Source organism: Pleurodeles waltl, chromosome 2_1 (genome assembly GCF_031143425.1).
Source record: "Pleurodeles waltl isolate 20211129_DDA chromosome 2_1, aPleWal1.hap1.20221129, whole genome shotgun sequence".
Lineage (NCBI taxonomy): Eukaryota > Metazoa > Chordata > Amphibia > Caudata > Salamandridae > Pleurodeles > Pleurodeles waltl.
Genome location: NC_090438.1, coordinates 100,652,024 through 100,667,549, shown reverse-complemented (window position 1 = coordinate 100,667,549; position 15,526 = coordinate 100,652,024). Strand labels below are relative to the sequence as shown.

Here is a 15,526-nt window from a genome sequence, read left to right as displayed (position 1 = left end):
CATCTGTGGTGTTAAACTTATGCATTGCTGGACTAGTGTCAAAAAAATGATGCTACTCTGTCCATGCGAGGAGGCCCCCATAGAGAAAAGCCCTGCGTCAATTTTACGCTGCTCTGAGCAGGTGGTAAAATTCTGACACAGTGAAGTCACAGAATGACGCAGTGAAATGTTGTAAATTTTACTGTTTAAGTTCTGCATGGCTTTTCCAGTGGGAAAGCTTACCCTGCATGCAAGGGTTTACAAACTGACGGATTGGGCCCAATGCCTCAGTTTGTAAATCTGGAGCAGTGTAGAGCACTGCTAGTGCCACTGCTGCGTAATTTTTTTTTTTTTTAAATCACGCAATGGTGGTGCAGACAAATAACAAAAATATAATGCCCTCATTCTAAGCCTTCTGGTTTTCAAGCCATAAATCTCAGCACTCCATAAATGGTACTAGTTATGTTTCATTTTCCTCTGCTAATGCGTTATGTGTTTAACACCCTCCGACAAGAGTGGTAACTGCTGCAATTTACCTAACACCTATGTATAGCTCAGAACCAAAGGTGAGGGCCGATAATGCGGGGAAGGGCAATTAATACTTTGTTTATGCCTGACACTTCATTGCCAAAAAGGCTATTAGCACCAGCCGCCACAGTCTCATGAACGCAGGCAAAAACATGGCCTCTGTCACTTTTTGTTTAATGGCCCTGAACTTAATGTAAATAAAAGTAGCAAATGGCAGGATTCTATCCATTCGGATTGGCTGATCCAATCTCAGCATTTTACGCAGGGTGATAATCTATGATAAAGGCAGCTGGCATAATAACATTGCACCGTTTTTGATGTTGCATCCCAGGCTCTGCCTCGCTGCCAAACTCACTGAGAGATTTTGTAAATGAGGAGAAGTGCAAAGCCATTGGATGTAAAAGGATTTTTTTCTGAAGAGTTGGCGATAATATGAAGAAAGAATATCCCCAGTTGTTTGGGATATAAGGCGGTGTGAAGTCTAACTGAAGAGGATTGTGGCCTTAGGAATTGAAGTATGCCAAGTTGGTCCCCTATCTTTTTAGTCCTGATGAAGACCCGTATGTGAGCCCGGAACTGACCCGAGATCCAGAGGGGGTCGAAACATCGACAAAGAAGGACTTTTGAAATGGGGATTTACTACTCTTATAAGCGTACTTAAAGATTCAATGTGTAAAAAGTTTAATCAACAGGCTGGTTTTGATTTTATTGGTTAGGTGGGAGATTGATCATCTTTTCTTTCTTTTTGAACATGAGCACTTGCTTTTGACACTCTTTCTGTCCTTCTTATTTCTCTGATAGGGTTATTTGAGTTATATTAATTAATTGTGTATTTAAATAAAAAAAGTTTGTTTAAATATTGTCTTATGAGGCTGCATGTATATATGAGTGTTCCTATGTTTGAGTTGGTCCAAGAGTGGGCAATGTAGTCTATTGACAATATTTTCTACCCAGCCCCTCTCGGGTTTTGCAGGGTTACCCTCTGTGGTTCATATTACAATCACTGCCAAACCCTGGCAAAAGTTGCATGGGGGAAGGAGATAGAATCTAAGCCCTTATGAAGTCAAAACCTTATCCTCCTGACTCGCCTCCCTGCTGCAGTAACCACACACCAGTTACAGATTGGTGGGGTGGAGGCTGCTTGTGTGACTCCCACAGGCGGGAGGGGAGGAGGGGAATCCAGGAAGTTGTTTTGAGCCACAAGGAGAGGTTAATGGTGTCAGGAAAGAATGACCCCCAAAAATCTCAAAGCAGCCTCTCTTTGCTTCACCCAGAACATTGTGTAATTCAGAACAGTGTCAGCAGACACATGCTGGTGGGAGGGAAAGTCGCTGAAAGACACAGGGATGTTTTAAATCCCTTGAGGGCTACGGAAAGGGATTTTATTAGACTATTTTGTCCTCTGAGAGAAGAATGCTCCAAAATATTTTAGTGAATGCAATCTGAACCATAATTATAGTGATAATTACTCTTTTTGTTAGGGCACTCAACTTCAAATTAAAGTTCCTAACTGAAGAGGCGGTCAATTATCCCACATTAATTCCTGCAAAAGGCTTTACTAAGGCTGTGTGAAAGAGAATGTACATGTAATGCTCCAAGGATGCAGAATTCAGCACATTATTTAGTGAGTTTTCCGTCCCGTAAGTAACCACTGAACATCTGGCTTTGGTTCCATAATGGGAAAGAAACACTCATTTTTCCACCATGAGTCCAGTAAACTCAATATTACAGCCAGCTATAAAATCAAATCCGTTTAAAGATGCTGCACAAAGAACAAATTACAAGCAATAACCTGCAAAGCACACACGACCTTATTTTGAGTAGTGAAGTCAGTTGTGTGGTAATTATCGCATGCGGTAAATACTGAATGACGCAATTACAGCACAGGATAATTACTGCAGCCCTGCAATTTTCTCCACGCACATTTTGCAAGAACACACCTGGAGAAACTGTTTTGGCAAAAAATATATGAAACGTGGTATTCCATGTGCAAAGCACTAATACCCCATGTTATACTTCTGACTGACAGAGCTCAGGATAGCTGCCATTTACTACACCCACTAAATATCCCACTTTGAGGTAACAGTATTTACTGGGTGTGGTAATCACCATCCATTTGTTATTCCACCAGAATATAGCCACAGTAGTATTGCGCTACCATAATACCATTGGCAAAATATCGAGGAGCAAAATATCAACAAGGTAAGTATATATAGGTAAGTATAGGTTTTATTTACTAAACTCTACATGTATTCCCCTTGAAAACAGATATATCTTCAAGGTACAGACATGCAGAGTGAAGAATAGTAAATCTATACCTAACCTGTATGCACTTGCTTTATCATCATTTTGCTGACAGTCTTCCAAAATATCATATTGATAAAATCCTGCTGCCTTACTATCGTGGACACAATAGAAGACCAAGATATCCAGAGGGCAAGTATTTATGGGTACGTGTAGGTTTACTTTAATAAACTCCACACCTATGTGCCTTGATGGTACGCTGACGGTACTCTGATGTGAAGCTAAGAATAGTAAATCTATACTTTCCTGTATATGCTTACCTTGATAACATTTTCGACCCCTATATTTTGCCCCAATTTTTCTAGTAGCATGATATGCAAACTGAAACCTGTCTCCATTAACCTGCAACTAAGTTTGAGGCCCAGAGTTTCGTTGAAATCCCTCTTTGTGGAATTGTACAACACCAGGACAAGGAGGCGTGGTGGATTTGCACATTTTCAATGCAGGATGCTACGTTATCAGCTTCAATGCAGCTAAGCAAGTACCAGAATAATGCCACAAACATGTGTCTGGTATGCCACCAGTGTAAAAAGCCATAATCAGATCAGAACTGCTTCTTGCAATTTCAAGAAGCAGCTAGCTGGAGTGAACTTTGTGAATGACAACTGTTGGAGGTGCAGCTACCACTCAGAGGATAAAAAGTCATTTATGGAATGCCCATAAAACAGAAAACCTAGAGTCTCAGCCTGATTTAGAGTTCAGTAGCAATGGAAAATCCGCCAAGTTCTGGTGGAAGTGCTAAATTTAGAAAAGAATTCAGCAGTACGATTTCTTACAATATTTTCCCTACTGAGTGACTGCCTCCCGTATTGTACAAAGCTACATGCTCTTTAGTTAGTTCTGCACCAGACAAATTGACATACATACACAGGGTTGAGGCACTGAATTCTACATCAGACCGCCAAAGTCTCAATACAGTGACGTCAAACTTTACACCTAAGGAGCAAATGGAAATTGACAATAGCCATCCAGACGTGATGCGGCGGGAAAGCAAATGACAATCAATCACAGGAAGATACGTTTCATAGTGTACAGAACTCTAGGCCAATCACCTCAATTCTTCTTAATCTCTCTTCAGACGGATAGCTTAGATACCAATGTACTGCAACTGTTTGCATCAACTCTATCTTACTAGTAAATTATGCTCCCTGGCACTTTGGGTAACTTCATTAGTCGATGTGAAAACGCCTATTCTGGAGTCCCGTTCACATTGACAAGAAAAAACAATTCAAGTAAACATTTCAGAAAATAAACCTTCACAAAATAAATAACTTTGGAGTGTTTTGACATCTATCGTAGAGTTCTCCTCTGATGATCCACCACACGTCCTACACATCACTCGAGGTCCGTGCTCTAAAGGAGAAGCTGGGAGGGATGCAGCCACAGCAGGCCAGCCAGAGAGACTTTTGGATGTCTGGGTTCCTAAAGGCATAGATGATGGGATTGATGAGTGAGTTGAAGGTGGCAGGCAACACCACAGAATAGGTATAGATCATGGGGTAGCTAGAATCTGCCACCAGGGAGTAAATAGCAAAAGGAATCCAACAAACAGCGAAGGTGCCCAGGATTACAGAAAGGGTGGAGACTCCCTTCCTGGTGGTGGAAGCTTGGGAGGTGGCCATGAACTGATGCTGCACAGCAATTTGCTGGGCATGCCTGAAGGCAATTTTGCAGATTTGGAGATACAACTGCATCATGGAAGCAAAGAGCAGGAGGAAGAGCACAGCAAGGGCTGAAGCATTGTTCTTGGTTACAGGCCTCAGGATGCTGCAGTTGGACTGATCCCTAATGCAGTTCCACCCCAGCACCGGCAGCAACCCGATGCAGATGCAGGCCACCCAGATGAGGACCAGAATGGTGTAGGTGCATGTCAAGGTCCGGTCCGTGTGGTAGGTGAGGGCGTTGTACAGGGAAAGGTATCTGTCCACGGTGATGGCTAGGAGACTGCAGATGGAAGCCGAGAAGGATGTTACCAGCACTCCAGCTGAGCTTAGGGTGGCAAACTCCGTGTTGAAGAGATAGAGGACCACAAAATTGAAGATCAGCCCCAGACCAGCTAAGAGATCTGCCAGAGCCAGGCTTCCAATCATGATGAACATTGGGGCCCGCAGGGTGGGCGAGTAAAAGAGGATGGCAAGGACAATTGCATTTTCACAAGCCATGATTGTGCCGGAGACACAGAAGACGATGTCCCAGGGGTTCACCGCTTCTGAGAACCAGAGATCGGAGGCAGTGACAGTGGAAGATGAGTTGGAGTCTCCATCGCCATCCCAGCCGGGAAAGTGCCTGTTTTCGGATGCATTAAGTAGCTCCAGCTCCAGGGAATCCATAGCTGCAGCTGCAGCAGGGTTGTACAGCATTGCTAGACTGCAACAAATCACAAACACAAGTGGTAAGAAAAGAGCAACAATGCAAAGAATGAGAATCACAAAATGCATAACTTAAAGGAAAAAGTGGGACAGGCGTACATAAGTAAAACCTACAAAACCCCATGCACCAGAGTAACCAATAGCAGTTGTGAGGGTAAAGTTTAGTAGGCATTAAAGGGTGATATAAAGGATGGGTAATGAAGTCCATACAAGATAGCTAAGAATGGCATCAAAGAAAAAGTACCAAAGGCACAGGACAAAAATACACGGAAGAGTAAACACTGAAAGGCATAAGCAGGAATGATGAGAGGAAGGGATTGCTCTTACTTGACTGCATATTGACTTGGGTGGTACTTTACTAAGCCAGAAGATGTAAACGATTGTCTTGATGGGAGACTTCCTGTGTCAGTTTCTGGCTCTGCAGTGACAATGTTTTGATATCCCATTGCTTCAAGACTTTTGGCCTGATTTACAGTTTGGTGGAGAGGTTAATCCGTCACAACGGTGACGAATATCCCATCCGCCGAGATAGAAATCCCATTAGATATAACGCACCAGTTCACAAGTGGGTCTCTGCTTAGCCAACTCAATGATCTGGGTTGTGTCTAAGGTCCTGATTTATAATTTGGCGGAGGGGTTACTCCGTCACAACGGTGATGGATTTCCTGTCTGCCGAAATATAAATCCCATTAGGTATAATGGGATTTATATTTCATCAGATGGGATATCCGTCACTATTGTGACAGAGTAATCTCTCTGCCAAACTCTAAATCAGGCCCTTAGACACAACCCAGATCACTGAGTTGGCTAAGCAGAGACCCACTTGTGAGCTGGTGAGTTGTGACAACAACACAAAGTTTAGCATAACGTATGCACTGGTCTAAGTTTCTTAGTGGTTTGGTTTCATATTCCCTGGACGCTGTGATCATGTCTCGACTAAGCAAGATTCTTCAAATAACCTCTAATTAGAGAAAACCACATGTCTAGAGACTGTTTTTACCTCATCCCAAATAGGCTGGGTGATGTTTTACTAATCACAATGCTGAAAGACTGTGTTTGGAGTGGTAAAAGCCACGAAGAGCAGACTGGCACATTAATGTCCAGCATTAAAAGGATAATACATCCTAGGGGGCCTTGGAAGCCCCTAATTTGTCTTCTTAATGCTGGACATCACTGGACCTGTTTTCTTATTGCCAGACATTACTTGTCCTGCTTTGTGTAAATAGTATTTGAAGAACCCATTACCGCTATACACAAGTATATCCCATCGAGAACACAGAGCAGTGTCACTAGTGTTCTTATTTGGTTCAGATGGAAACCCCCTAGCTAAAATTACAAATATTTAGGTATTCTTTCTGCTTTGCATACTTCATGCATCAATCTAAACTTCCAAAGTTGTCGGTTTGCCTTGTATTAGATGCCTTGTTCACCTCAGGAGTAAATAAGGTCCTGATTTAGAGTTTGGAGAACTCTGGCACGGAAACCCTTGTCAGAAGTTGTTTTTGTCTGTTCCAAGTAGGTGTGGGTAGTAATTTAAAAATCAAAAATAAGTAATACCTTCCTTGGATACCCAAATGCCTATGTTATTTTCTGCCAGACCTATGAGTAGGCAAAATAGAGCATTACTCTTAGATTTATGTGTTTCACCTGAAGCACTCTCACCCTCAAATTAGAACTTCCCAGCTTTCCCCTATTTGGTTGGCATGGAAGCAACGTTTGACAGATGTAAGATTCATGACAATGTGGCATGAGAGTCAGGACAGAGAGCGCGAGGGCAAAACAGAAGAGGCAAGGGAACCAACGACAGAGAGCATGAGAGCAAATAATAAGAGAACGCACAAGGGGGAAGAATGATAACTAAGGGGCTAAAGCGAAAGAGCACAATGGCAAAGACTGAGAGTTAAGGAACTGAAGACAGAGAAGAAGAGAACAAAGAATGAGAGTCAAAGAACTAAAGACAGAGAGCACGAGGGCCCAGAATGGGAGACGTGGATTCAAGGACAGAGAGAATGGGGGGCACGGGTGAGAGAAGCGGGTTCAAAGACAGGGTGCAGGGGATAAAACAATGAGAGTTAAGGAACTAAGGACAGAGAGCACGAGACAACGAACAGGGGCTAAGGGACTAATTAAAGACAGCACGAGGACCCAGAATGAGTGGGTCCCTGGGCAGATAGGAGAGGGCCTAGAATGAGAGGAGTAGGTCCCTGGAGAGATAGGAGAGGGCCTAGAATGAGAGGAGTGGGTCCCTGGACAGATAGGAAGAGCGCCTAGAATGACAATGTAAGGACTAAAGACAGAGCACATGAGCCAAGAATGACAGTGAAAGGGACTAAAGACAGAGCACAAGAACAAAGTATGACAGTGTGGGGACTAAAGAGGAAAGGATGGCAGTGAAGGGACTAAAGACAGAGCAATGGAGCAAAGAGTGACAGTGTAGGGACTAAAGGCAGAGCACAAGAACAACGAATGACAGTAAAGGGACTAAAGGCAGAGCACAAGAACAACGAATGACTGTGGAGGGACTAAAGAGCAAAGAATAACAGTGAAGGGACTAAAGACAGAGCACAAGAGCAAAGAATGACTGTGAAGGGACTAAGGATAAAGAGCATAAGGGCAAGAATTGAGAGGCAAGGGACTAAACGCAGACAGCACAGGAGCAAAGAATGAGAGTTAAGGGACTTAAGATAGAGAGGATAAGGAGGGAGAGAGCACAGAGGCAAAGAATGACAAAGGAGCAAAGAATAAGAGTTAAGGACTAAAGGCAGAGATTGTAAAGGGAAAATGAGAGAGAGAATTTTACTAAAGGTGAAGAGCACAACAGCAAATAATGATATCCAAGGGACTAAAGATAACACAAGAGGAAAGAATAAAAAAATGTAACACCACAGACATGGGCGCAAATCATCACTAACACGTGCATATAACATCACAGACAGGAGAGCACAGTGCTACTGACGTGAATGCAGCATTACAGACATGAGAGCAAAGCATCACTGACATGTGACTGCAACATCACAGGCATGGGAGCAAAGTGTGACTGTCATGTGACTGCAAGATCCCAGAAAGCATCACTGAGATGTGAACGCAACATCACAGACACGGAAGCAAAGCGTCACTGACATGTAAACACAACATCAGAGACGTGAGACCAAAGCGTCATTGACATGTGAATGCAACACCAGGGGCATTATAGCAAAATGTGACTGGCATTTGACTGCAAAATCACAGACCTGACAGCAAAGCATCTCTGACATGTGAACGCAACATCACAGACATAAGAGCAAAAAATCACTGACATGTAAATAGAACATCACAGAGCCACACTCTGCAGGCGTGAGAACAAAACATCATAGACATGAGAGAAAAACTTCACAGTCATGGAAGGAAAGCACCAGGGGTGAGAACAGGGATCACAGGCACGAGAGCAAGCCATTTGTTGTGACCAACAAGATCAAATCTTAAAAGGTATAAGAGCCAGATGCTGCAGGCATGCCTGGGAGAGTGACAGGCAAAGGTGCAGAGTATATTAGCATGGTAGAAGATTCTCAAAAGCAGGGTAGCAAAGTGAGAACAGTACATCTTGGCCTGCGAGCAAACATCACTGACTTAAAAGCCAAGCTTCCCCGCCAGGGACACAAAAGCAATAAAGGCATCACAGGTAAGAGCATCAATCATAGAGACCCAGCATCACAAGCAAGCAAGCAAAGTTTTACAGACCTGACAGCCAATCATCCTAAAAGTCAGGCCTAAGCACCATAAGCAAGCATGCAACACATTACAGGCATGAGAGTCAATCATCACAGGTGTGAGACCCATGCATTGTAAACAAGCAATCAAGATATTACAGGCATGAGAGTCAATCATCACAGGTAAGTGACTCATGCATCGTAAACAAGCAAGCAAGATATTACAGGCATGAGAGTCAATCATCACAGGTAAGTGACTCATGCATCATAAACAAGCAAGCAAGATATTACAGGCATGAGAGTCAATCATCACAGATAAGAGGCCCATGCACAAACAAGATATTACAGGCATGACAGTTACTCATCACAGGTAAGAGACCCATGCATCGTAAACTAGCAAGCAAGACATTACAGGCATGAGAGTCAATCATCACAGGTAAGAGACGTATGCATCATAAACAAGCATGCAAAAGGGTACACGCATGAGACTCAGTCATTACAGCTTTGAGACTCATATCCATAGCATGTGAGCAAAGTATTACAAACATGGGAACCAATCATAATAGCTATGAGACCGAGCATCGTAAGCAAGCAAGCAATATGAGAGTCAATCATCACAGCATTTACAGCAAAGCATCATAGACAAGCAAGCAAGAGAGTACAGCCATGAGAGTCAATCATTGCAGCTGTGGAAGCAAGCATCATAGGCAAGTGAGCAGAAAAGAAAGGACATGAGAACCAATCTCCTCAAGTGTGAAACTCAAGTATTGCAAGTAAATGAGAAAGACATTATAGGCTTAAGACTCAACCACCACAGGTAAGAGACTCATGAATCTTAAACAAACAAGCAAGACATAACAGGCATGAGAGTCAATCGTCACAGGTAAGCGACCCATGCATCGTAAACAAGCAAGCAAGATATTACAGGCATGAGGGTCAACCATCACAGGTAAGCGACCTATGCATCGTAAACAAGCAAGCAAGATATTACAGACATGAGAGTCAATCATCACAGGTAAGAGGCCTATGCATCGTAAACAAGCAAGCAAGATATTACAGACATGAGAGTCAATCATCACAGGTAAGAGGCCTATGCATCGTAAACAAGAAAGCAAGATATTACAGACATGAGAGTCAACCATCACAGGTAAGCGACCCATGCATCGTAAACAAGCAAGCAAGATATTACAGACATGAGAGTCAACCATCACAGGTAAGCGACCCATGCATCGTAAACAAGCAAGCAAGATATTACAGACATGAGAGTCAACCATCACAGGTAAGCGACCCATGCATCGTAAACAAGCAAGCAAGATATTACAGACATGAGAGTCAACCATCACAGGTAAGCAACCCATGCATCGTAAACAAGCAAGCAAGATATTACAGACATGAGAGTCCATCATCATAATTATGAGATCTAAACATCATAAGCAAGTCAGAAAGAGGTTACCACCATAATAAGACCCAAGAGTCGGAAGTGAGCAAGGAACGTTTTATAGACATGAGAGTCAATTGTAATAACTATGGACCACAAGCATCATAAACTAATGAGTGAGAGATCACAAGCCTAGGAGTCAATCATCACTGCTAGGCTTCCACGCATCTTAACCGAGTGTATAGAGCATTACAGACATGAAAACCAATCATCACAGCCATAACACTGAAACATCACATGCAAATGATCTAGAGAGCACAGGCTTGGGAGAAAATCACCACAGTTGTGGTTTTCAAGCCTGGTAACCAAGAAAGAAACAGACTGACAGACATCGGAGTAAGTCATCAGAGTTATGAGAGCCAAACATAGGAGGGACACAAGCAAAGCATTTCAGCAAGAAGAGCAGCGAATCACAGCATTGCTGCTAGGGACAACCCATGGAAGCAAAGCAAGGAGGGACGAGAACAAGGCATCAGATTCATACAAACAAACAAGCGGTAGGAAGACATGAAAGCACCACAGGAATGCAATCAAAGCACTGCAAACAAACAGCAAAGAATAGCGGAGTGCAAGTGCAACGGGCATGAGAGCCAACTATCACACACGCAACATGAAAAGACGCAGGTGTGAGAGGACAGGTGGCAAGTATGAACTGCAGGCATGGGAGCCAACCATTCCAAGTATGGTAGGTAACCCTGGAGAAAGCAAAGAGCCACAGGCTAGAAGCGGTGAAGCGTCGAACGAGATCAAAGGTGCACACGTGAGAGGAAAGAGCAACAAACTGACAGCAAATAATTACAGAAGTAAAAGAAGAAATAACCACTAAATTAGACAAAAGAGCCATGAGAGAAGTAAAGAGGATAAAAGCGTAGGCACACACACAAGGAGAGCTGAGAACCACTGGATGAGAGCAAAGCAACACAACATTTTTGGAAAGCAATGCAGGTTGAGCGCAAAGCAACACTGAATTAAGAGCGAAGCGAACCACAGGGTGAGATGACATAACCAATAATTAAGAGAAAGTTGCCATGTGCCTAGCGCATCGAATCACAAAGAACCACAAAACAGGACAGCGAGTTGGAGAGAATGAGCAAAATAACAGCAAAGAGAACATATGTAGAAAATTGGATCATTGGATGAGAGCAACGAATCACAAAATAACAAAGACCAAAGAGACACACAAAGAGAGCTAAGACCTACTGGAAGTGAGCCACAAGCTGGCATCACAATAACGAACCAAGACCCAGAGGACGCAATTAAAGGACCACGGGTTGAGAGTAACAAAACTATTAACAACAGCCTGGTTGTGGTGGAGCAGCGAATCAGGGAATTAAAAAATAACCATAGGGCAAGAGAGGAAAACCAAGAAATGAGAGATACTATTATAAGTTGCATGAAAGAAAAGAACGGAACAGTTAATAGAAGTGAACCTGCAACCAATCACAGAATTGAGAAAAAGTGACCACATATTGAGGCCAAAGGCCACTGCGCTAAGAGAAAGGATAGGAAGAGATCAGAGGACAGCAGAGGTAAGAGACAGCAGCGGTCAAATAACCAGATGAATAAGAGAAACTGGAGCAACAATGGAAATCAGGGGTGAAAGAACCACGAAATTAAAACATATATATACACGGAATGTGATAAATGGACCACAAAATTGTAGCAACAGTTTGAGACCAACGAACCGGAGAATAAATAGAAATGAATCGAAGGACGAGAGCGAAGGCGCAAACAGCGTATAGAAGACGAGCAGAGAACTGAGAAAAGACTGACGGTGTAAGAGGGGCCGCATACGTAAACCGTGGGAGGCTCGCACGCCACCAGGAATTCCCCGTGCACGCTCGCCACCGCTTGCTGTGTAAAACGGTGTACTACGTTGCACGCACATCTCAGCACAGCTCTCTCATCGCCTTCTAGGCGCCCCCTTGAACACCCCCCCTCCATCCCTTCTCTGCCTGCCTTCCTCAGTACCCGAGGCTGAAGCCAGCATCCCCGGCACGGGGTGTGCCATCAGCCAGCCCTTGCACCTCGTCCGCGTGGCTGGCACCCCTGCACGCGCCACACGGGCCCCAGCCGCACATACCACACTGTCACGGAGCACCACATACCACCTTGTGTCAGTGGCGCAACCAAACTGGAGCCCCCCCCCGCCCAGCAAAGAACATGGAGGGTCCCCTTGAGGACTCGCCCAGGCCAGGTGCTGTGCTGAGGGGACCCACCTGGACCTCACCCCACCCCCTTTCACGGCGGGGCCCTTTGTTACGCCAGTGCCTTGTCTGAGGCGTGCTGCCGGTGCGGTGTCATCTGTCTGGCTGCATGCACAGAAGAAATGCGCCCCCCAGCAGGGCTCGTTACCCAGGTGCAGCAGGGGGAGACCACCCTCTCCATGCATTAAGTAACTGCAGCTATATTAGGAAGCCGCATATTAAGTTCACAGGTCCTTCCACTCAGGCGAGGACCCCCCGCCTTTGTGCGTGGTGTGGCTGCCAGGAAAGACCGCAGCGCTGCAGGGGCGCCCTGTGCCCCCGCCCCTCCCCAGGGAGTGAAGGCTGCGCCCTCCCACTCCCCGGGCAGGCACCCCTGGGTGTCGCATCACCACATAAAAACAGGGCAGGCTGCAGAATTGATAGACGCGCTAAACAGAGCCGCATCCTAAGGCGCAGATGTCAGTGTGGATGCCCCTGTCACCTAGACAACCCTCCCGATGCTGCCGGGCGACACCCCCGGCCCCCACCCCGCGCGCAGGACCATGAGCCAGGGCTCGGCTGCAGGTGTGGTACCTCTGCTGGTGGCTGCCGGCGGCCAGCTGCGCCTCCCAGGTGGAGCCGGAACCGCGGAGCCCGGGACCAGCCTCGCGCCTCTCCCGCGCACGGCTCACACCGCTGCCAGGGGCCGCCGCTGACTTGCACTTAATATTCCTGCCCCATTGGTTCTGCTGATAAATCTCGGCTCTGACGTCAAAGCGTGCACTTACATTCCTCATCGGCTCCCGGGTCTGTGAATCAGAGGTGCTGTGAGAGGAATAATAAGGAGGGACCCGCCCCCTCCCCCACCTCCCTTCTACACACACACACTCACATAATGCACGGGCGGGGGGGGGGGGGGGGGTGTGTACGCGCACATGCATTGCATACTGTACCGGAGTCCTCTGGAATTTCATTCATAAGATTGGCGGAGACGCCTGCGCGCACCTCCCAAGGTGAACTCGCTCCCAGCCTCCCCCGCGGCTGACGCTGCTGCAGGTGCAGCGGTGCCGCAGGGCTCCTGCTGCAGGCCGGGGGGACCTCGCGGGAGTCTTGGAAGCACCTGCGCGAGGGCCACCGCAGGCCCCCTGCACGCGGGGGAGGCAGATGCACGGCTGCACCCCGGATCGCATGATGCTGTCATTCCTGGGCTGGGCGACTCGGCGAAGTCCGTTCCTTTTGTTGATGAAATCACATGATATGGTGGAGTTAGGTCCACATTCCAAGCATTCCTGGAAGCCTCTCATAAACATTCCGGACACATAGTTAAAGAGTCTCTTTAACAGCCTCAGAGTGCCACCCCCCGCCCCCCGCCATTCGATGCATCCCGAAGGGAGAGTTATAGGTGAACATACGTGCCTTCTCGAGATGTGTTCATCCGTCTATATAATTCTGCGGCCAGTTAAAGCCAGCAATAGATGAACTCGGTTGACATCGCTAATTAATCGCCCTGTAATTGTTGACGTCATAACCAGGAAGCCCTCTGCAATTTTGACAACCGCTGCTCTATTAGCAAACCACAAGCCAATTAGAGGGCCTCCGTAATAAGTAGACCGGTGGGAGCATTTCCCAGCTCCGTACAGAGGCTAACGGTGTTCAGCCGCACGTCCTCGAAACCCAGGCTTCAAGGCGCTCACCTTGACGAGTCCGCTACTCTTTCTGTGCTTTAGGGGACATTAATAACCCACATTCACTGCTGATGCTGAACCGTTGCATCCCTGATCTTTTCATCAGTGCACAGGACATCGAAGAAGGACCCATTGTCAGCGGAACAGGTGTGTCATGGGTTCAACCAATGCGGGAGATGAGGCACAGAGACACATGCAAGCCTTACGCAATCACACCGCACAACAACCCATACTTTTGGGCTGCAGCATAATGAAGGGAGACCAAGGTTCTTCCATTCCAGCAGACCTGGTAATCAGGGTATTGCTAACCAACAGAAGTCCTAACACTGAAAACCACCAGACTGTCGTGTTTGGTCATAGGTACCATGGGTCGAAACTGAAGGGCATGAGAGGAGCAAAATCCATGTCCAGCACTTGCAGTAAAAGTCTTCAGTCTAGACCCATCACACAAAGCTATTGTTTCCACAGACCTCTCAGAGACAACTAGAAAGGATGGTTGTTCAGACCCCAACGAGCTAACTCTCCAAAGACAAAACGACCCTTGCGTAATGGACCACTGCTTTACCAGGCAATACCTGGACTATTTTTCAGTCTAAACTGTGTCTGAAAACAAGTTGTAATGCAGAAAGGAGAGAAAGAACCAAGCTAAAGACGCCAAACTGGGCCACCATGGCTCATTTAAAGGCTGCTGTACTCAGCAAAGCCCCTTCTCTATCGAAGAAGGCCAATCGATGACATCCAGACCACAGGAGGGCCTTCGGATGCGCTTAGTTACAGACTGATCCAAAGAAGAAAGTGTAGAGCGCATATAAGGTGACCTCAAGGTTTCCCCAGAAGTGTGGCAGCTGAGGTTGCCTGAACCTTTTTCCCCAGGCCCGTGGTGGCTGAAGTTGCCCATCTCTTTTCTCCTGCCCATAACTCCTGGTTACAGTGGAGATGCTGAGGCAACTTTGACATTTCCCCACTCCAGGTTTCACTCATGGTAGATCTTCACAACTACTAAACACTGTGGGTGTCCAGGGCATGGTGTGAGCCCACACGTTTAGAAAAGGTGTGAGTACCCAGGTAAGTACCAGAGAATCCAAGGAGACTCAATAGGAAATTTCAAATCACATACACTATTGTCAACATCACACAATATAACTGGAATATAACACTTGACTGATGGTTATACAGAGCACACAAGCATTCTTATGTACATATATTACAGACTAGGCAAGGCTACATTAAAATTGTATTAATGGACAGAAGTAACCATCATGGAAATCACAAAATAAAGATGATGAAATAGCGACCATAGAAAGGCATCTCTCTCCACAAGAGTGGGTGACGAGAAGCAGTCGGCACAGTA

General features: G+C 45.8%; 1 protein-coding gene across 1 annotated transcript; it reads right to left on the bottom strand.

The window, feature by feature from the left end:
* Positions 1 to 920: 920 nt before the first annotated feature.
* LOC138261653 (G-protein coupled receptor 12-like) lies at positions 921 to 13,265 on the bottom strand. Its single transcript, XM_069210831.1, has 2 exons — positions 13,085 to 13,265; positions 921 to 5,178 (listed from the first exon to the last, which is right to left on the bottom strand). Exon 2 carries the CDS (start codon positions 5,169 to 5,171, stop codon positions 4,140 to 4,142), a length of 1,032 nt encoding a protein of 343 aa, XP_069066932.1. The 5' UTR covers positions 5,172 to 5,178; positions 13,085 to 13,265; the 3' UTR covers positions 921 to 4,139.
* Between the last annotated feature and the right edge of the window lie 2,261 nt (positions 13,266 to 15,526).